General features: G+C 35.8%; 2 protein-coding genes across 6 annotated transcripts in view; both read left to right on the top strand.

The window, feature by feature from the left end:
* The window catches only part of Lpin (phosphatidate phosphatase LPIN), a 114442-nt gene extending 97868 nt beyond the window's left edge, over nucleotides 1–16574 (top strand). For 4 of the 5 annotated variants that reach the window (XM_069835876.1, XM_069836143.1, XM_069835970.1 and 1 more), the window contains 5 exons: nucleotides 136–441; nucleotides 2174–2301; nucleotides 2500–2726; nucleotides 3818–3921; nucleotides 15123–16574. In XM_069835876.1, the coding sequence (XP_069691977.1) occupies nucleotides 136–441; nucleotides 2174–2301; nucleotides 2500–2726; nucleotides 3818–3921; nucleotides 15123–15327 (970 nt within the window). In that variant the 3' untranslated portion in view covers nucleotides 15328–16574. Of the gene's footprint in view, nucleotides 1–135; nucleotides 442–2173; nucleotides 2302–2499; nucleotides 2727–3817; nucleotides 3922–10254; nucleotides 10324–15122 lie in introns of all 5 variants that reach the window. The other variant, XM_069836059.1, reaches the window with a different exon arrangement.
* Nucleotides 1–22984, top strand: part of CaBP1 (Protein disulfide-isomerase A6 homolog CaBP1) — a 386104-nt gene that overhangs the window by 213644 nt on the left and 149476 nt on the right. The gene's annotated exons all lie outside the window — the stretch shown is intronic.

Below are 22984 nucleotides of genomic sequence, written 5' to 3'. Positions count from 1 at the left end.
TATTATTATTATTATTATTATTATTATTATTATTATTAAATGGAGTTGGGTTTCTCTTGTAATTTTGTGTGTATATTTCACAGTTTGATGTAAAAGAAACCCGGGCTGTACTGATGGCATTGGTGTTCTTTGCAGGGTCAAGGAGGAAGGCTACAGTGGTTCGAACTCTTCGGACGAGTCTGATGGGGGACGCACGAAGGCTCAGAGCATGAAGCTGCCCATACAGCGGCGCAGTTACTACGAGCACACAGAGAAGTACCGCAAAACTCTGCGTCTGTCCTCCGACCAGATCGCAAGCCTCAACCTGAACGAGGGAGCTAATGAAGTGGTGTTCAGCGTGACGACTGCTTACCAGGGGACTACGAAGTGCAAGTGCCACATTTACAAGTGGCGCTTTGATGACAAAGTTGTCATATCGGACATTGATGGCACCATTACCAAGTGAGTGGAAATAATTTTTGTACACCTTTTGAAAACTGGTATCTTTAGTGGTGTTTATTTCTCAGGACTCTCAGGCTTCAGGTACGGAAGATCAACAATGACAGCAGTACAATTACTACGAAGCCCTACAGAAAAAACTGATGTTCTACACAGTCTTCATCGATTTTACCAAGGCTTTCGACCTGCTACAAGAGACCTGGTAATTAAAAAACTGGAAGAAACAGTAGGGAAAGAAAACGTCTGGGCAAGAATAATCAGGTCAATCCTCAAATACAACGTAATAACAATATCAGACAATCTGTTCATCTTAAACCCTATAACACAATCAGAGTTCTACAGGGAGACCCAATGAGTCCCATGCTGTACATCCTCGCCACTGAAGAAGTCCTACGCATCCCAGAGAAAGAAGAAGACGTACACATTTATGCATATGCAGATGATATCGTCGTCGGATCAACTGACATACAGAAGCTCCAGGAAACAATAGGGAAAATAGACGAATGGTGCACTAAACACAAGTTGCACATAAGCATACCAAAGACGGAAATGATATTTAGAAATGGGGGCAAAACACCCGCAGCTGCTGAAATCAGCATCAGAGGGCAAAAAATCAAAATCTCACCAGACTTTAAATATCTCGGAATGACATTGCAGCCAACCGCCAAATGCTTCACAAAACATGTGACAGAGAGGACAGCCCAAGCAGTTAATGGCAATGCACGACATAAAAAATATATGGCTACTCAGCCTAGAAACAGCCCTAAACATATTTAAGGCCAAAATTATGCCGATACTATGCTATGGAATTGAGGTTATATGGAATCATCTGACAGAAAGTAACCTAAATGCATTAGAAAAGGTAAAATCAACATATCTAAAAAGAGCACTTGGATTATCAAAAACAACTGGATCACGATTGGTATATCTCCTGGCTAGAGAACCTTTCCTAACAGAAGACATCAAACTTCGGTATTTGTTACAGCACACCAAGGCTTTTGGAAACCAAATGAAGATCATGGAGAGGAAAAGAGAAGAAGTATGGCCTGAGTTCTACGGCACGGAGCCATGACAGACCCCAAATTTCGAACTGCGGCACGTCGAGAATAGACTGGCAATCCACGGCTTCCATCACCTAATATGTACCAACGAGACGTATCACGACCCAACCCAAGCATGCGTGTGTGAATTGTGTAGTAAAGTCTGTGAACGCTACCACATAGAACTATGCACAAAAAGACTAAGGTCAATACGCGACTACGCAAATGCAAAGTAACTAAGATTGAAACAATGCACATTTGTGCGCTTTTCAGTTTATTATTATTTCTCAGGAGTTCTTTCAGGAGTACAGTAAAAGTGAGATCCAAGTCATAGATTATGACATGTAAAAAAAAAAAAAAGTTTCTATCTCGACTTTTCGAAGACTGGATTTTGCACACTCTACACCCTTACCGTATGTTGTTCTCGATATAGGACAAGGACTTAACATTACTATTAGAAACCTATGTATAAAAACATTTAAGAAATAACTTAATCAGTGAGCCATGTTTAGAAATTAGCTGGATTTGACTTAGTAACAGCTAAAGATTCACACATACAAACTCTTAGTCTAAATGATAAAAGAGTCTAATTTGTTTAAAAACCTAGTTTTCAGCGATTATTTTTGATCTTAAGTGCTTGAAACATATATCGTAAAATACTTCTTTGACATTGTCTTGTAACTTTGTTTCTTCAGGTCGGACGTACTGGGGCACATCCTGCCCATAGTGGGCAAAGACTGGGCTCAGAGTGGGGTAGCTCAGCTCTTTACCAAGATCAAGAACAATGGCTACAAGCTGCTGTACCTGTCGGCTCGTGCTATTGGTGAGTTGTGTCTTGCTTCTTTGAGACAAATATCTCAAATACCAAGAAATGTGCTTCAGGAGCTAATATTGTTTTCTTGTATAATAATTAGGGCAGTAATATTTCAATATTTACATTTTAGCATTGAAATCCGTATGGTATACAGCTACATAAATTGTATTTGGTTGCAGCTTGTAAATAGAATTGTAAATGTTGCAGGCCAGGCCCGTGTGACACGAGAGTACCTGCGCTCCATCAAGCAGGGCGACCTGTCTCTTCCGGACGGACCGCTGCTGCTCAACCCCACGAGTCTCATCAGTGCATTCCACAGGGAGGTGATCGAGAAGAAGCCCGAGGAGTTCAAGATCTCCTGTCTGCGGGACATCCAGGCTCTCTTCCCAAACAACAGCAAGCCCTTCTATGCGGGCTATGGAAACAAGATCAATGTGAGTACATTAGTGGCTTCTAGTATAGGAGGGGGGGATGGAATATCGTATTTGTTGAAAATTGTATGTGAAGTTGTCCACACCTGTGGAGTAATGGTCAGCGCGTCTGGCCGCGAAACCAGGTGGCCCGGGTTCGAATCCCGGTCGGGGCAAGTTACCTTGTTGAGGTTTTTTCCGGGGTTTTCCCTCAACCCAATACGAGCAAACGCTGGGTAACTTTTGGTGCTGGACCCCGGACTCATTTCACTGGCATTAACACCTTCATTTCATTCAGACACTAAATAACCTAGATGTTGATACAGCGTCGTGAAATAACCCAATAAAATAAAAATATGCGAAATTTCAACAGGAAACGAAAATTATTATTTCCCCTTAGGGCATACATTGCTTTAGGGTATATGAGAAACAATACCAATTTATAATTTTATTTTGCATTAACACATTTTCTCTGGATGAATAATTTCAAGGAAAAATTGTTCCAGGGCCGGGTATCGATCCCGAGACCCTTCGCTTAGCGCAAACGCTCTTCCAACTGAGCTACCCCAGGAACTATACATGACATCGTCGCAATTTTTCCTTTGTATCCATACGACTCCAATGAGCTGACAAGACGCCAGAACTCAACTATGAGTGCACACAAATATTTGTGTGGCTTAAATTGTGGCTTTCTGTTAACGTACCTCCAGTGACGAATGTATTATACAAATCTGGTTTTCAGGTAGTAGCTACCTGTAAAGCAATTTGATATTATTCAAACCTGCTTTACAGGGAGCTACTACCTGAAAGCCAGATTTGTATTTTCTCTGGATGTCTGCATTTCGAAAATGCTGTCTATTTTTTTTACAGTTCTGCGATGTCGAGTTCATTGCAGCGAAAGAACAAAAATGGCGAATGATACTATCTACCTAGACTTTCACTTCCTAAGACGTAAGCAAAAAGGAGGAGTCACGCCGGGAATAACAGTGTCGCGACTATAATAATTAGCACTATTTCTTCTGTAATTAAAAAAATGAGATATAGGAGTGACATTAATTGTATGTTTGTAACATACTCATGAAAGATAATGAAACTGTGTTGTTGATTTGCTGCAGGATGTGTGGGCGTACCGTGCGGTTGGCATTCCAATCTTCCGCATATTCACCATAAATCACCGTGGCGAGCTGAAGCACGAGCTGACACAAACATTCCAGTCCTCGTAAGTAGCTCTACATACCGTGTAGTAGTTTGAATAGCTGCTAGCATTCTCAGCTGCTGCAGAACCGCCATTCTAGAAAGTAAACCTTATCTTCATAACAAATATGCTCAGTAGAATTGATGGCTTCATTAACATTTCCAGAATTTTTGTTCTTGGCATTACCACGTATTCGGCAATTGCCACAACTACCTCTGTTGTCTTCCAATAGAAGGCAGTACTTGGGCCATTTTAATGCTCTACTTACTGGACGTACAGATGATCGTGTGATGTTAAATGAAACTGTTGTGTAGCCCGTTAAGTGTAAAATAAAAGGTATTAGCCTGTTAAGTCGTACTTTACGTACATAGATGGACCTCTGTTAAACAATCTTTACAATTCAAAATACCATAAAATATTTTGCATATTTTGAAGTATATTATCACTTGGGAATTATTTATACTGTCTGTCCCGTTATTTCTCGTGTATTCACCAATCAGATATATATTATTTTTGTGCCAGAGTAGATTCAGATTCTAACAATTGAAAAATGAAAATCTTTTGTCATGTTGATAGTTTGGATATCCCTTAGAGAGTAATGGTAAATAAAGTTTTGTAAGGAACAAATCCCAAATGGGTTTCATTGTGCAATTACTGTACTGCTACTTAAATAATTTAAATATTAATTGTGGCTCAAAAGAATTAACTGATTATAATTGATGTAATCAGATGTGCATGGAGATGAATTTTTTTTATTTTTGTTCTGTTCGTTTTAGAATGAGATCAGTGTGAAATCAATAAGTTCCACAAAATCACGTGGTTTAAGATCTATTTTCTACTTCAGAATCAATGTAAGATAAATTCATTTAATAAAGCTTAGATTTTTAGTTACATATTTTAAAATTTATTACATATTTGTCTATATATTTAGCCAATTTTAGCTACATACTTATGCACTTATTTCTCACTTTCATGTTACATAAAATCCGGGCTCTAGTGATGACACGTGGTGATTAAGTATTGTAGGATTGGAAGAGAATTTATTACAGTAATTATAAATAATCTGTATACAGATATAATATATCTAATAATGAGACACAAGGATGATTAAAAAATTTCAATGAAAACTTCGGGAGCGAAAACTGAGTAAGAAATTCCCTATAATGTTTTTTGTGGAATGTTAAAGAAGTTATCAAATACTGTTGCTTGCTGCTTTCGGATAGGGTGGTAAATGGTTCTGCAAAAATCACAGCCAATTTTTCTCTGTAGTGAAGCACAATGTTGCACCCTTGCGTCTAGGACATTCTGTTAGTACTCTGTGCGTGATAGAAATGTTGTATAATCTGGTTGTCGGATTAGTATTTAATACACAGTATAAGCTCTTTCACTTCCCTCCATCTCTCTTTTAATAGAATAGTAGATTTTCACATGTTAAAAGAAGTATTTCCATTCTCTGGTGGACTAATAATTTTCAGAATGAATGTAGTTTAGTTTCTATTTAATAATTAACTTAATTAAAACTCGCAGTGTTAGCTGAAAGGCTAGATCGATGGCTTTCTACACTTGTAATTCTAGTTCGAATCCCTGCGAGTTCATGTGGACTTTATGCTGGGCGAAGAAGTGTTTGTTGGTAGTTTTCACTGGTTTTTACAGTTTTTCCTTACCAATATGCCAGGGGCGGATGCTAGTCAAGAAAGTTAGGCTTGCTCTTTTATTCATAGGGGAAGATGGGAGGATATAATAATTCATAATTAATAAAAATAATCAGACCCACATAAATAATTTATTTTATAATTATGAAATCATTATGAGTCATGGATCATATTCGCTTATCAGATGTAGAAGTTTGATATAATATAACAAACATGGCCAACAAAACAGTTCATTTAGTTTTTTCGACCCTGCCAACCAATGCACATTGTTGTATTGAGCTGCACTGAACAAGCGCACATATTCTCTATAATGTCTGTCTTCTTTTGAATAGTCCTTCGGGAAAATGGATTTAATAATAAGGTTTCAATAACACACAATTCCGAACTCATTGCAATACTTCAAATTAGTGTTTAAGAATTAATAATACATGCAGCAGCTAACACATGCATTCCGCTCATACAATTACATTGCACTCGCTAATCACGGCACATTCCTGCTGTCAATACTGGTCTGTGTAACGTTAAATAGTCGTTGGCGTAGCTCTCGGACCAGAGCTTCAAACAACACATAACAGAAGCATGTGCGCCTAGGACGGACTAAGGAGGAAGGCACTTGTGCGCGCATCATATTCTCGCTATTTCTACGTCTTTCCTGTAGCTCCGAGAAACGAGCAAGCGTTGCGATACTTGGTGTGCAACCTGCGGATGGTTTATGCCTATACAGTATTCCAAAAATCAAAATAAATTTTGATGTAAGTAATCCCATTTTGAGAAATACACATTCTACGAAAATATTGGGCTTGCGCAGCAAGCATAGCATGCCCTGAGAAATCGTCCCTGCAATATGCCATCATTGCTCCATTCATCTTCAGCTTCATCTTCGTCATCATGATTATGATCATGATCATGATGGTTATCACCATACAGTGCTATGGAAATAACTTCCCATGGTACACTGGGGACAATATTGCAGCAAAAACATATACAATTATGTCTTATCACTCCTAGACTGGGATGCTTGAGGGAATTACACAGTGAAATACACTTCATACATCAGCACATACTGGGTGTTCAGTTCAAAATGTGTCATGGCTTGCTGTATGCCGTCATGTGGCTAGCTGATGAGCCTAGAGAATTCAATCTTCCTACACTTCCGCAGAGGTGTATAACCTAAGAGGCAGAAAAGTTGCCTAGCAAGTACGGCGTTCATTCTGAAGAGTACATACCGATACGTACGGTAACGCCGGTAGTGGCAGGAATGTGAACTGTTTGGAAATATGTACTGTCGGGATATGGGGAGAGGGTTAAGACGATTACTTACGTATTTGTTGACATTAACTTCGATGGTCAACATGGACACGGAGCATTTGATTTGTGTTGTGGAATGTTACCGTACGCAACCGATGATAACAAATACCCTGCGTACGACTTGCCAGCACAAAACACAGTTCGAAAGAGGTTATGGTAGCACACAGACCATACAGACCGCCATCTGTTGCTACGACGTTCAAGTTATACCGTACACATTCTCAAGTTCAGATTGAACACCTTAAATAGTAGGCAACTTCTCTAACATATAAGCTGAAACTCGCTTCAAATCGGTGACCCAACAACAGTGACGTCATGACACACTTTGAAATGAACACCCAGTAGAATACATAGCCCAGTTTCGGAAATTAATGATTTTGATAAAATAAGCAGAATTAAGACAATGAAAGCTGTTCGTCTTAACAAACTTAAATGCATAAATAAAATAACCTGTTAACACATGGTATGAAGGTCGAAAAATCTAACGCAAAGCTTCTAATTGTTAGAATGAAATGCTTCTATTTGAGGGAGTTATTAGAAATTGACCAAGTAGTTAAACAATGTATGATTCTACTTCAGACAAACTTTCTAATGAAAAGGATAGATTCCTCAACCTTATTTTGTGCAGATGACTTCAAATAGTGTTATTTGTACGGAGTATAAATTGTGAGAAACTGTTCATAAATTTAACACCTATCAAGTTATTTTAATATGCAAATATCTACAAAGAAAACTAACATGATGCCATTTGCTAGTACTGAACCTATTAGAGAAAAAATAATAGAAAATACTGCAACTGAACAAACTAATTCTTTTAGTCATTTAGGGCGTAAGGTCTGTTACACAGTTGATGTTAAAATAAATAGATTTGCGTACATTTTTAAAACATTAAGGGTGCTATTCATAGACATTTCGAGCACGTGCTACGAGTGTACTAAGCTAGACCCGGCTATTCACTGGTTACTAGTACAGAATTCAAATCATATCCTATCACTAACACTGGTTTATGAATACGAAAAATGCTGAACATCCACCAAAAGCCGATGCTGAAAATGTCTATGAATACGGCCCTAAAACATACCGATACATAAAGTGATGGCCAATTCAATTTGACTTAAATTGTAGCGAGAATTGAGCTTAAAAATTAAAAAAGACGTGCCAGATATTTGATTCCCAAGCATACTAGCAGCTTATAAACTGTTCAACAGCCATTTGCTTCATTTAAATTGCAAATCAAATATTAATTGTTCAGCTGTACTGACGATAGGTTGCTGGTAACACGATCGTGAGCAGTGTAAAAAATTGCAAAATGGATGTTATGAATGATTTGTATTGTATGTTCTTCCGAAGTTGACTTAGCAGTTTCATACCACAGGGGTACCAACATATCTGAATAAGTGCTTTTAAGTGTTGTGTTGTACTGTTTCTTATCTAGTTGATAGTTTTGAATCAGCTCCATGAAATTTGCTTCTTCCAGCTTGTGGCGAATTTCTATAAATAATCCACGGAATTGCTAATAAATGCCTTGAATGTGTGATCAGTGTGATGTATGTAGCTTTGGGTTAGAAGGACTTACATAATATGATTTGTTGAGGCTAGCTTAGGTAACGTCAATATTTGTTTAGGTTTCTCTAGTTTATAAATAATTGATTAAATGGCGATCTTACTCGTGTTAATTGTGTAAGCATGTGCAGCTTACAGCTGTTTCGGTGCTTCTTCACACCATCCTCAGAGCCTACTAGATCTCGGCGTCATCTCGAACTTCGCTGCCTGTTGTGTGGGTGCGTGAACACAATCAAATACATAGCACAAGAAAATGGTTACAACCCAAACATAATAGACAACATTATAAGGAAGACAAAACAAAAACTCAACAAACACAAAAACACACAAACACAAGAACACAAGAAATACATCACACAAACATACAAAAACAAAAACACGCACAAGATCGCATCCTCATTCAGAAAACAGAAATACAACATAGCATACAGAACAGAAAAAACACTACAAAGACATCTCAACACACAAACAACACAAACAAATAAATACAACCACACGGGCGTATACAAACTCACATGCAATAGTTGCGACAGTTTCTACATTGGACAGACAGGCAGATCATTCCAAACACGATACAAAGAACACATTAAAGCAATAACCAGAGGACACAATACATCTACATATGCCGAACACATAACCAATGCTAACCACACATACAATAACATAAATACAGACATGGAAATCCTACACACACAACCCAAGAACCAAAAACTCAACACACTAGAACAATATGAAATATACAGACACACCAAAACACACCCTGATCAAATTCTCAACATACAGATCAATTTCAGAACACACACACTATTTGACACCACATTTCAACACTTTTCGACAATCGAACGAACCCACACAACAAGCAGCGAAGTTCGAGATGACGCCGAGATCTAGTAGGCTCTGAGGATGGTGTGAAGAAGCACCGAAACAGCTGTAAGCCGCACATGCTTACACAATTAACACGGGTAAGATCGCCATTTAATCAATTATTTATATTCAAGTGTTAAAAGTAGTGTACGAAAGATTCAACATGGATTCTCTAGTTTGTTATTGGTTAGGTTCATCTAGGTGGCATAGTAGAAGTTAGCTAGGTAGAAGATGGCATAGAACAGGTAGGATAGCATAGGGTAGAATAGGAGATGCAGCTATACTAAAAGCCAGGTTATGAACTGACTAAACCGGAAGCAACGTTCTGTTGCTCTCCTTATAAGCTCTGTTGCCACATAGTTGCGCGAGATTCAAAGCGTATTCAGCGTTTGTCACCGATATGTTTAAAATAACTACTGTATATAGTTCTCGATAACACTATCAACAATATTAGTAATTAAAATGACTGTTTTAAGAAAGCACGAGCTAATGACGCTGGTACGAAATGCGACTCGTAATGCACGTGGTACTGCAAATGGGCTGGGAAGTTTGGCTACATTGTCTCCGTGATTCCGTTGCCAGATTTTCGTTAGCAGACGACATTTTCACGTGAGGTCCAATGAAAAGCTCCGTACTCCTTTCCCCCTCCAACCCCCGACACTCAACATGTCATCGCTGCAGAGGCTACCCCTCTAACCCGCTATTTCCTCTCGCCCTGCCAACTACTTCCTGTTTAGTCGGTTCATAACCTGGCTTTTAGTATAGGCAGATAGTTACTGACTAGGTAGAATTTCTCCAATACTTGCATATTAGCGCTGCCATGTTACAGTCCGTACAGCTGGATAATTATTAAAATATGTAATTGTTTGTTCTTCAGCACGCTGTATCTTTAGTGTAAATGGTGTCAGATTTTTCTGTTGAGTTGTCCTAAGTTAAGTATGTTGCTTTATTTTGTCCTTTGTTTTTTCAGTTATTCTGGACAAAGTTATATTGTGAACGATTTGTTTCCACCCCTGGTGGCATACTCATGAGATTCATGGTAAGCACAGTGTGTTGCCGCTGTGCATGAGATTTGCTTGGGAAGGGACAATAACGCTCGCTTACTTCCCTTGTGTTGTGTGCTTTCGCTGCTTGACTTACATTGTGTACTAAATTTTTCAGAATTTTCCCTTTACACTAAGTTGTTAAATCTGTGTAATATTATTTGTTCTGGTACCAGAATGGACAATGAATGTGTTGAGAGTGTATTGAAAACTAGGTTTCAATTGCAATGGATTTTGCAACGTTGAACTATGTTATGGTGAAGGTAGCAAATTGAAAATGAAGTGTTTTAGTTTTAAATAGATTATGATTCAAGTTGATAAATTATGGAATGGATTGTTTTAATTTTAAGCTGAAATAAATAATTATGATGCAAGATCATAAATTGAAAATAAATAGTCTTAAATTTAAGCAGAAGTACCGGTAGATTATGATGCTTACAAAAGTTAAGTTGAATTAAATTACCAGTACAATAAATCATTTTAAATTTAAGGAGAAGTAGGTTATGGTGTTACAGAAGTTACATTAAAATAAGTTATAATGTAAGATGACTAATTGCATATAAATTGTTTTAATTTTAAGTAGAAATAAATAATTATGATATAAGATCATAAATTGAAAATAAATAGTCTTAAATTTAAGCAGAAGTACCGGTAGATTATGGTGCTTACAAAAGTTAAGTTGAATTAAATTACCAGTACAATAAATCATTTTAAATTTAAGGAGGAGTAGGTTACGGTGTTACAGAAGTTACATTAAAATAAGTTATAATGTAAGATGACTAATTGCATATAAATTGTTTTAATTTTAAGTAGAAATAAATAATTATGATGTAAGACTATAAATTGCGAATTAGTCATTTAAATTTAAGAAGAAATAGGTTATGGTGTTGACAGAAGTTACATTAAACTGAATTGTAATGTAAAATTACTTATTGCGAATCGATTGTTTTAGTTTTAAGTTAAAATATAATATTATGATTCAGGGTAACAAATTATGGATTGGATTGTTACAATTTTAAGTTGAAAAGATTATAGAAATTGCAAATTCTGTTAAGTCATTTTAAATTTAAGCAGAAATAGATTATGATGTGCACTGGTATAAAATTAAGTTGAAATAGATTATGATAATTAAGATAAATAAAAAATTGATGGTTTTAACGTTTAGTTGGATCAAACAATGATGCAAGATGGCAGTTTACGAATAGATTGTTCTAAGTTGACATAGGTCATGATGTAAGAGGATAAATTAAGTTTTAATGTGTATTTACTTGAAAATTTGCGTTAAAAATTTCTTTTAAATTTATATAAAATATGGTCCTATTTATTTTTGGGTATATGGTTGAAGTACAGTTTCAAGTTAATTGAAGTACTATTGTGGTGAGACATGACAAATATTGTTTCAGTCGAAATTAATCACATTTTGATTATGAGCTAATGTATTAAGTTATTCTTAAATTAGCCTTAACTACAGCAAAGCCTTTTATTACCGGTATCGGTTTTTATGAAGAGGAAGATATATGTTTCATAAATGTCTATTTCTGTGTAGAAATAAGTTGCTGTATTTTTAATTCTAAGTTAAAATAAGTCAGTGTCATTAAAATGTTTAAGAGATAGAAGCTAGTTCTTAAAATAACTACCGGTAGTTATGATTTAAATAGAAAAGTTTCTATTTTTAGACTGAACTGTTGCTAGAAATGAGTTACCGGACATGTTTAGTAGGTAGTATGTTATACAGTTTATATTTGAATTTATTATAAGTGATCGTGATAGTTATTATATTTATATCAGTTGTGTTTATTTATAGATCTACAGAGTGAAACGTAAGTAATGGAATTAACTTAATTTCAGGGTGTTATTCTTCGAGATATTTCAAACAAAAAAGTTACATATAATTTTACTCGTTTTTGCTTCTTTTTCGAGATAAAAATAAAATTGTTTATATGAAACATTTTGTTTTGGGAAAGCCATTGATTGATTTCCCATCATGCTCAACCAATTTAAGAGAGCAGTGTATTATTATAATAAATGATTGAAGGAATTTTTAGTTTTGTCCTTCAAATGTGCAGAAATTTGATCTGAACAAATGTAACTTGGTAAAATTCCTTTGCAGAACGAAAAGTTACATTTGAGCTATTCCATCTCAAAACGACCGAAATATAGAGAAAATTGACCTTACAATTTCTAAATACAATGAAACTTTTTTTGTACGTAGAAAACGTATTTTCATAAAATTAGCAACTTTAAACTGTTATAGCTCAAAATCATGGTTTATTTTGATGCTGAGAAATTAAAATTTATATTGACATGTAAACAGATTTTCTTACTTTTTATAGAAATGGAGAAATTTAGATTTTTCCTCATTAAGACGGCTTTGCCACCGAAAAAATATTTAAAAAATATATATTTAGATTCCGCATTGAAAGTACAAATAAACATATTTTTTACTGGTGGTATGTTGATAAAGTATTGAAAATATCAAATAAAGAAAATAAATAGTACGCGCGTGAACTAACCAGCTGACTGTGAGACGGGAGCTAGCCGAGACAAGCAAGGCCAGGAAACAAACACGTAATGTTTCGTCTAGTAGCGCATAGCTGGGCTAGCTTTATCACAAGTTTTCATAAACACAGGAGTAACATGACGCCCAATGCTCGCTTATCTTCAGCTCTCGGCCACTACGTGCGGTACTGCGCCGTTCAAGTCCAGATGTGTGAAAATAACTTACTTAATACCCTCGAAACTTATTGCCGAGCCACTAAGCAAACAATGCCGAATCCCTCTTAATAATGCAAGGTTTTTTCTCAATATTTTTTTACATTCTTACAAATTGGCAAAAAGCCTAAAAGTAAGTAAAATCAGATTATCTGTCTCTCTGTGTACAATAAAAATAAGGATTACTTCTTATCATAACCTACCAAATGCCAGCTTCGAAATGAGCTCCCGTTCAATGTTCTGCAGTAAATGGTTCCAGAGTTCTGAGCGCTGAAAGAGGCTTGTTTTTATAAAATACGCTAAATTTGTCGCTCAATAATACGAAAACCGTTTGACTTTCGATAGTATATTTTGAAAATGCATTCTCCTCAGCACCTTGTATAAATAGGGAAAAAATTAGAGTATAAAAAATGCGAGGTTTTTTACTGATTGGTTTCATATGGAATAGCCCATTTGTTCGGATCAAATTTCTGCACATTTGAAGGACAAAACTAAAATTCCTTCAATCATTTATTATCATAACACACTTACTTACTGGCTTTTAAGGAACCCGGAGGTTCATTGCCGCCCTCACATAAGCCCGCCATTGGTCCCTACTCTGAGCAAGATTAATCCATCAATCCCACCTCCCTCAAATCTATTTTAATATTATCTTCTCATCTACGTCTCGGCCTCCCCAAAGGTCTTTTCCCCTCTGGCCTCCCAACTAACACTCTATATGCATTTCTGGATTCGCCCATACGTGCTACATGCCCTGCCCATCTCAAACGTCTGGATTTAATGTACCTAATTATGTCAGGTGAAGAATACAATGCATGCAGTTCTGCATTGTGAAACTTTCTCCATTTTTCTGTAACTTCATCCCTCTTAGCCCCAAATATTTTCCTAAGAACCTTATTCTCAAAAACCCTCAAACTCTGTTCCTCTCTCAAAGTGAGAGTCCAAGTTTCACAGCCATATAGAACAACCGGTAATGTAACTGTTTTATAAATTCTAACTTTCAGATTTTTTGACAGCAGACTAGGTGACAAAAGCTTCTCAACCGAATAATAACAGGCATTTCCCATATTTATTCTGCGTTTAATTTCCTCCCGAGTGTCATTTATATTTGTTACTGTTGCTCCAAGATATTTGAATTTTTCCACCTCTTCGAAGGATAAATCTCCAACTTTTATAGTTCCATTTCGTACAATATTCTGATCACGAGACATAATCATATACTTAGTCTCTTCAGGATTTACTTCCAACCCTATCTCTTTACTTGCTTCAAGTATAATTTCCGTGTTTTCCCTAATCGTTTGTGGATTTTCTCCTAACATATTCACGTCATCCGCATAGGCAAGCAGCTGATGTAACCCGTTCAATTCCTAACCCTCTCTGTTATCCTGGACTTTCCTAATGGCATATTCTAGAGCGAAGTTAAAAAGTAAAGGTGATAGTGCATCTCCTTGCTTTAGCCCGCAGTGAATTGGAAAAGCATCAGATAGAAACTGGCCTATACGGACTCTGCTGTAAGTTTCACTAAGACACATTTTAATTAATCGAACTAGTTTCTTGGGAATACCAAATTCAATAAGAATGTTATATAAAACTTCTCTCTTAACCAAGTCGTATGCCTTTTTGAAATCTATGAATAACTGATGTACTGTACCCTTATACTCCCATTTTTTTCTCCAATATCTGTCGAATACAAAAAATCTGATCAATAGTCGATCTATTATGCCTAAAACCACACTGATGATCCCCAATAATTTCATCTACGTATGAAGTTAATCTGCTCAAAAGGATATTAGACTGCTCTCTTAAATTGACTGAGCATATTAGGAATTAGATCAATGGCTTTCCCAAAACACGCTATGAAATGTTTCATATAAAACAATTTTTGTCTTAAAAAGTAAGCAAAAAGGAGCAAAATTGTATTAATTATTTTGTTTGAAATATCTCAAAGAATAACCCCTTATCAACGACATTATTTACGGTTCACTCTTATAAACTTGTCATACTATGTTATATATTAGAGTTAAATCGAGTGTGAGAGGTAATGTATTTTGCTTGACGTGCCATGTTCTGTATTTCCTTCCAGCTATTCCAACATGAGCTATATTGTGGACCAGATGTTCCCACCACCTCCTGAAGACACATCGGAGGACTTCTCCAACTTCATCTACTGGCGCGACCCTATCCCCGACCTGATTGTGGACGCACATCTGAACGCAGTAGAAGTTTCCGCTGCCATCGTCGAGGACATGCGTAGGAAATCCATGTCGGCCAGTACAGCCGTCGTCTAGCGGACTCGCCGGCACAATAACCCAGTATTTACATGTGATAATAGTACCGTACTTGTGTTTGAGTTAGCATGATGTTTAGTTAATTGCCGAGTCATGTAAATGCAATATTATCTCTCATTTAATCCTCTGTTTGGTTATGTTACCAAAGTTCCTAACCTAGGAATAGAGAGCCAACGCACGGCTGCAGTTGAGATAGGAAGGTGCCCGATTCTCAATATGTTGTTCATGTTAATATGCTTATATCACGGAAAATTACTAAAAAAAAAATTGCTTTGAAAACGAATATTTAGACGTCAATTTTGTGATTCTAGCTAACAAAAAAATTGCATTCGAATTAAGTAGGTAATTACATGTGTTTATGTCTGTAGCAACCTCCATTTCGGGGTCCTCATTACCTCAACTACCACGTAGATATCACGGAATAGTCACGTGTTCAAGAGCAGGGTTTTGTTCATTTTCATCGTATTTATTTGTGTACCTATTATGGAAGGACGTAATTGTACATAACATGATTTTGTAACCGTTGTATTTATTTGTATTTTTTGTGGATTATAATTATGATTATTATAATTTTTTATAGCATGATAAAAAGTGATGTTACGTTACATGAAGTTCGTTTTCGAGTAGAAGGAAGAAAAAAAAATACTTCGATGCAAATGTCTTATGTTACATTGCCTGCTAAGAAGTTCAGAGTTTCTCACACAAGATTGTATTACGAAGGAGAATAGATGTGGCTTAGACAAAGAGAATGTAAGAATAAAATTATATTAAAAGAAGTCTATGTGAAGAAATTGATAATATTCGATAATTAAATATAAAAAAAAACAATAATTGCTAGCACTGCAGAATATGTTTGCAATCCAGCTAAAATATGTCAAGTTTGTTTGTTCCTACGTATTCATAATATCAATTTGGTATTTTCACTTCTAAGTCCATCAAGATGGACATCGCAATTCGTTGCTTGTGCTAATTGTAAAGCTGGAAGAAAAATTTTGCATACTATAGAGAGGAAAGTCTTATAGTCCTCTTTTCTTTTTTCGTATTATGAAGCTTATAAGCAATTCACTTAAATGAGATGAAATAAAATGCTATACATTTTTGATGAAAAGTGTTTTCTTTGTTCTGGCTTGAAAGTGCTGTTGGTTTGATGTTCCTGTAGAGGCAATGTGATAGCTTATGCAGAGTACATAGCACAAAGACCTGTAATGTGAAGACATTCTAAAATAAAGTGAAATTTACTGCTGTGACATTGCTTGTTTCTCAGTTTTTTCACCTCTCCCACATTCTTTCCTTCACAGCATTTTTTTGAAATACAGGGTGGCGCAGGTAAAAGTAGCCTATGTAAGTATAGAGTAAATACAGAAGCGAACTGCTGAAAAGGACTCCTCCTTTATAGAAGATGTTGAAAGTGACTCCCTGCAGCATCAGTACACAGCTGTGTACGTCTAATTTTTTTTAACGACGCTGTATCGACTACTAGGTTATTTAGCGTCGATGGAATTGGTGATAGCGAGATGAGGCCGAGGATTCGCCATAGATTATCTTACATTTGCCTTACAGTTAAGAAAAACCTTTGAAAAACTCAATCAGATAATCAGCTGAAGCAGGAATCGAACCCATGCCCGAGTGTAACTCCGAATCCACAAGTGAACGTATCTTTGCTTGAACTACTTCAGTGGCTGTATTATTATTATTATTATTATTATTATTATTATTATTATTATTATTTATAGAAGTATTAGAACATGGAAATGTCTTTGCTTAATACTATTTTCATAATCTTTTTACATAAATTGGTAATACTTTCTGTATGAATTAACTCCTTTCCATAAAATGTAATAATATTAATTCTTGTAAATTATCATTGTAGTCTATGTTCTTCATTTTGTTGTTATCTCAGTTATTTAATTTATACCGTAGTTGTTCATTTTATTGTATTAATTGCATCACTGTTCTGGACTTTTATTGGCCAATGGCTGTTGTCCAACACAAATATAAATAAATAAATAATTATTATTATAAAGGATAATCTCATTACTAAATTTCAAACTCCCGCATTTCATCTCGCGTAGATCGGAGCTCTGCGATTGTCGAGAATGGCGTAAGATGTTTAGTTCGACATTTCGCCGACACGTCTGTACGCTTGGCCCGTGGCTAACGAATATATATTCATCCATGACCACGGCTTGGTCGCACCACAGTCTAGTATATACAGTTACGAGGCTCAATATGTAGTAAATATGCATCTATAGATAGTTGCTAACCACTAGGATCGCTAATATTGTCCCATTACAGACAATGCGAATTATAGTACCGGTACATTCTTTTGTTCCTAGCACTCCCACATCTCAAAATTCGTGATTATATACTAGACTGTATCACTATGAAGAATTTGGGGTCCACGAATTAATTAATCATATACCGGTACAAAAGCTAATCAAAAACAACTCACTAACGATGGTTCTTTCTTGTGATTAATTTGACGAATCTTGCAGAAAGAGAACGAATTGAAATACTGATGATGATCAGCTAATCTCTTTTTGGATCCCCAGGAATCACCATAGCAGATCATTATCAGTATTTTGTAGGTACGTTAAATCCAAACTGAGCGTGTAAATGTATATAAATTGTTCTTCTGATCTTCAAATTAACTTTTAAGGCCGTCAGTTGCCGCATATTTCTCCTCAACATCGACAGGCGCCCATCTGAGAATGATTAATTTCTCTAAATTGTAAATACATTATAATAAGCCTAATGACATATTATTTCAGGTTTCATTTTTATTTTGGAAAACACATTTTGTCTTGTATTTTAATATTAATTTCAGTTTTTCGGTTTATGCCTCTTTCTTTCAATATTTCTCGTTAGTATCCAATAAAAAATCTTTTTCCCTAAAAATGCTCCCCCCCCCAATCTTCGCGATCTACCTAGAAACCTAGATCGCAGCCTAGTCAGTATATTTCGTTAACCAGTTGCTGGCTCATGGGAAACGAGTATTCTGAAAAAAAAAATAATAACCTGGTTCATTACTATCTTTGTTCACAACTTTTAATTTGATTCTTTTAGACTTGTTATCCTTGTATCAAGAGATGCAGTGACTTCATTGAACTGTCCACGTTTCATATCGTGCGTTTCTGAAGAGACGTGATTAAACGATATCTTTATGTTTTCGGTAAAACGAACTTTTGTACGGAATTACAGACGGACGCTGCTAAGACAAATCAAAATACCTTCGAAACTTCCGTAGAAGTACTTTTATTGTAAATAGCTTCTGCCGTAAAAGTAAGGATGCATTCCTTGTTACAGAAGAGCAATTCGTTTTGTTGTAAGAGCAGATCGTGCAATTATTCAAATCACGTTATTAAACTAAGGGAAATTCTACTTTCTTGCATTTATGTAGAGATTTGATCGAAAATCAATACGTTCATCTTTGTTATCCGAAGGCTGTGATTCTTTGATCGATAATTGATATCAACGATGGCAGCACATGGCAGGTTGATGTACATGTAATGGAGAACTTCCGGAACAGTTTGTAAAGTTATGTGAAATTAGTGTTGTTTGTGATTTTTAATGACTGTAAAGTTATGTGAAATTAGTGGTGTTTGTGATTTTTAAACCCGGATAACTCTGGACCGAAAATGTAAGTAGTCCAAATAATTAGAAACATTATCTTGCGTTTGTTTTTTTGTATTATGTTATTATCTGCAGATATTTATTCCATTATGTTTTGTGTGAGATGGAATTATTTCACGCATTCAAGCAATGGATGCGAGATTGATATTTAGTATTATTAATTTTATTGATATATTTACGTAGTGAAAATAACGTTCAAAACGGTGCATCATGTAGACACAAAATCTTCATGCATCTTAATTGAACGTGCGTTATAAACTTGATTCTTTCAATATTCTTCCCACATTGCATGTGTACACGAATGGAAAATTGAACCGTGTTTATGCATGGAACCATTACAGCCATATGACTTTCGGTTGTTAGTAAGCTTGTTTGATTTTTTAGGGAAGACCTTATAGGGTAGGTATATCGAGTGACATATTCCCTCCATTATTTTCTCTGAAATTAACTATTTTTCACACCGTAAACTGGGATAAACTTGACCATAAAAGGGAAAGATTTAAACCAATCAGATGTACTAAACATACAAATATAAATCACAAATAGGGTTGATATCATGACTCAATTTTTTTTTTGTTTTGTTCTGTGATTTTAGCTTCTTATCCTACTTGTACGATAGTGCCTAATTTACATATATTTGCTATTAATATGACGTAAGTGCGAAGAAATAAACACAAATTTATTCATTTTTTTTTCGCTAAACTAGGGAATAGATGTGGAAACTTTCAAGCGTGCAGTTACAATGATAATCAAGTACACAATGTCGCCAACATATGGACATGATGTTCACCTATGCCGTCCTTACCAGGAGAGATTTGTTTCCCCTCCACCTTCCTCAACCTTACTGAGAAGTAGCGCCATTGTTAGCGACAAGGTTAGGTAGGGTTTGGTGAGGAATAGATTGTTAATTAGACGCACTTTCAGTGATAAGGTTAGGTAGATTTTGATGAGGTGATAGATTGTGGTGAAACTAGCGCTGAGGTAGTTCCGATGATTTCGGAAGTGAAAATCGTTCAGTTTACAAGGAATTTAGTGTGCTTAAATGCGACAGGCTCATGTCAGTAGATTTACTGGCATGTAAAAGAACTCCTGCGGAACAAAATTCCGGTACATCCGGCGACGCTGATATAACCTCTGCAGCTGCGAGCGTCGTTAAATAAAACATAACATTTAACATTTACAAGGGATTTTTTTTGTGGAGATGCAGTTGAACATATATGCAATGCATAATGAAAGCCTAAACTAACCAAACCTAACCTATTACAGATTCGTATATGGTAGGTGTATAAGCGGAGTACGAAGGGAACTACCTCAGCGCTAGTTTAGCTAGATTGTTAGACGCATTGTCAGTGATAAGGTTAGGTAAGGTTTGCTGAGGGGATAGATTGCCAGTCAAACGCACTATCAGTGATAAGGTTAGGTAGGGTTTGATGAGGGGATAGATTATCAGATCTGTCGGTGATAAATTAGTTAGGGTTTGATGAGCAGATAGATTAGTGACAAATAGTTCCATTGTCAGTGATTAATTGATACAGGTTTTCATAAGGAGGTAGGTTAGTGACAAGTGCTTGGCGGAAAATAATACAATTGAATGTGAGACTTATTACCACTGTTATAATATTTTTGTTTTCCACATTTGCTTCCGTCGATTTCAACGATATTCCGTGAACCACGCTGTATTTATTTTCATTTCGCTGTAATAAAGTGTTATATATATTTGAAAACTTCCATTTTCTTTTAGTACATTAAAAAACCCGCTACTATACTCGCTAAACTTTCGCACTCGACCACTGCAGTCAATTCTTAAAGAATATAGTCACGAATTTTACTAGAGGCATATGGCTTCTCTTTTGTTTGGCATGGCTCGTTACTGTCTGGTCACTAGTGGCGAACATAGTCGGCGCTGCTATACCACACGCGTTATCCAGTTGGCACAATATAAAGTTAGTTATTTTTTTCATGTTTCTGAAGTATTTATTATTTCTAGTCACAAATAGGGCTGAACCATGGTTTATTATTTTTTTTTGTTTGATTATTATGTAAGTGGGAACAAATGAACACACACACAATTTTATTGATAAAGCATTTTAAATTAAATTAACACAGAAAAGAATACTTTTATTTACAATAGGTAACAACCACTAATGTAGCAAAGGGTAACGCCTTGGTTACATTTGAGCAAAGTCATTATCTAGCTTGTCTTTTATTTCTTAAACGTTCATATAAGTGGAATATAACATAAATGTACAGTTCACACATTTTTTCTTAGTAGTACTACAACTAAATTATTTTTTTAATCATAAAATGTCTCTGAAAGGATTCCAATAGTAATTAGCATAATATCATTTCTAAATAGCCTCTGTAAATTAAAAAGGACACTGAAGTGTCACAGTCTAATAAGAATCAGATAATATGTCTTATTTCTTATAATTAAGTCCAGGAAGTTTTTGTGTTTGCATATATTTTTCCATTGGCTACAATTAATTGCTGATTAATTATCTTCACGAACATCAACAATTGAGGTTATAAACCCAAATTTTGTGTTGCATATTTTCTATTTTTTATATAAATGCATAATAGTCATGATATTTATATTATTATGACATATTTTCGCGTTTAAGCTCATTAAAGCTGATTTTATGTTGCATATATTTGCATATTTTTTATAAAAAAATGCATAATATTTCATGATATTAATATTATTGTGGCATATTTTGGCGTTTAGGCTCATTAAAGCTGATTTTATTTTGCATAAAATACACAGTTTGGATTTTTGAAATGAAAGTATCATATCCTATTTTTGAAAACTGGTATTGAGTGAAATTATTATAATTATTATTTTTACCAAAAAAATATTGAAAGTTTCACGACACATTCTAGCTAATCTCACGGCACAATAGTGTAAATTTAATCTCATCTAGTTTGACCTATAATGTTATTACATTTATTATTATTATTATTATTATTATTATTATTATTATTATTATTATTATTATTATTATTGGAGATTTGAACTGAGTAAATTATAACTGTTACTTCAAAACTGAGTGGCCAGTGAGCGCGTTAAAAACAATGGTCAGGGTTGCCAACTTGGTGAGTATCTAGAGAAAGTTTAATTTTTAAAGTCTGGTGATTTTTATTGAGTAGTTCACTGGCATGTTCAGCCGTGCCGGGAAATGTTAAGAAGACATTCGCCACATCAACAACTAATAAGTTATAAGATACCGATGACTCTTACAAGATAATTTTTCACATTACTTCTACATAATTCTGCTATAATTGTTTATATTTTAATTTGTAACTGTGGGTTGCAAGGAGTAGTGAAGTGCATTCCATAACCTCTCCTACTCAAATCCCATCCTCTCCTTCCCGTGGTGCAACCTGTTTTTAACAAACGAGGCTCTGGGGACCGAATCACAGCGGTACAACTATTCCATAAAAAGTGGAGGAAATGCCATTTCAGCATGCTGACCTGCGATGACATGCATAAGCGTCCCCTAAGTAGTGAAGAGGGGATATGGTCGGTGGAGTTGTCTGATAATTCTTCCGGCTAGGTCAGGCCTGCAGAACTGTAGCTCTTGAAAGCAACTGCTTTCCTCCCCTTTCTTACCCCACCCACCTTTTCTACCTGTGCGGTCACAATGTTCTAGTTACGCTCGGCTGCATCAACATTCATTCTCGGGGCGGAAGTCGATCATCCCCAGTAGAAGTGGAGTGAGGCTGATGTCATAGTTCCCCTACTTTGCGAGTTCTGTAGGCCTGGGCTAGGTCATATAGACTCGCTAACCAACTGCAGGTGTGATCCTCCAAACAGTTTGGGGATTACGTTTAGGTGATATAGGCTAACCACCATAACATTAAAAAATATGATCCGTACACTAAAACGGTTATATAGGGTGAGTCAGGATCTCTGCGACAATATCTCAGGAGCAACATATATCGCAATAAGAATAATTTTTCGTGATCTCTGAAGCGTTGTTTAGGAGCTACACGAACGTCGATGAAAATACAGGTTTTAGTGGCG

Source organism: Periplaneta americana, chromosome 1 (genome assembly GCF_040183065.1).
Source record: "Periplaneta americana isolate PAMFEO1 chromosome 1, P.americana_PAMFEO1_priV1, whole genome shotgun sequence".
In the NCBI taxonomy this organism is placed as follows: domain Eukaryota; kingdom Metazoa; phylum Arthropoda; class Insecta; order Blattodea; family Blattidae; genus Periplaneta; species Periplaneta americana.
This window is presented reverse-complemented; position numbering and strand designations above follow the sequence as displayed.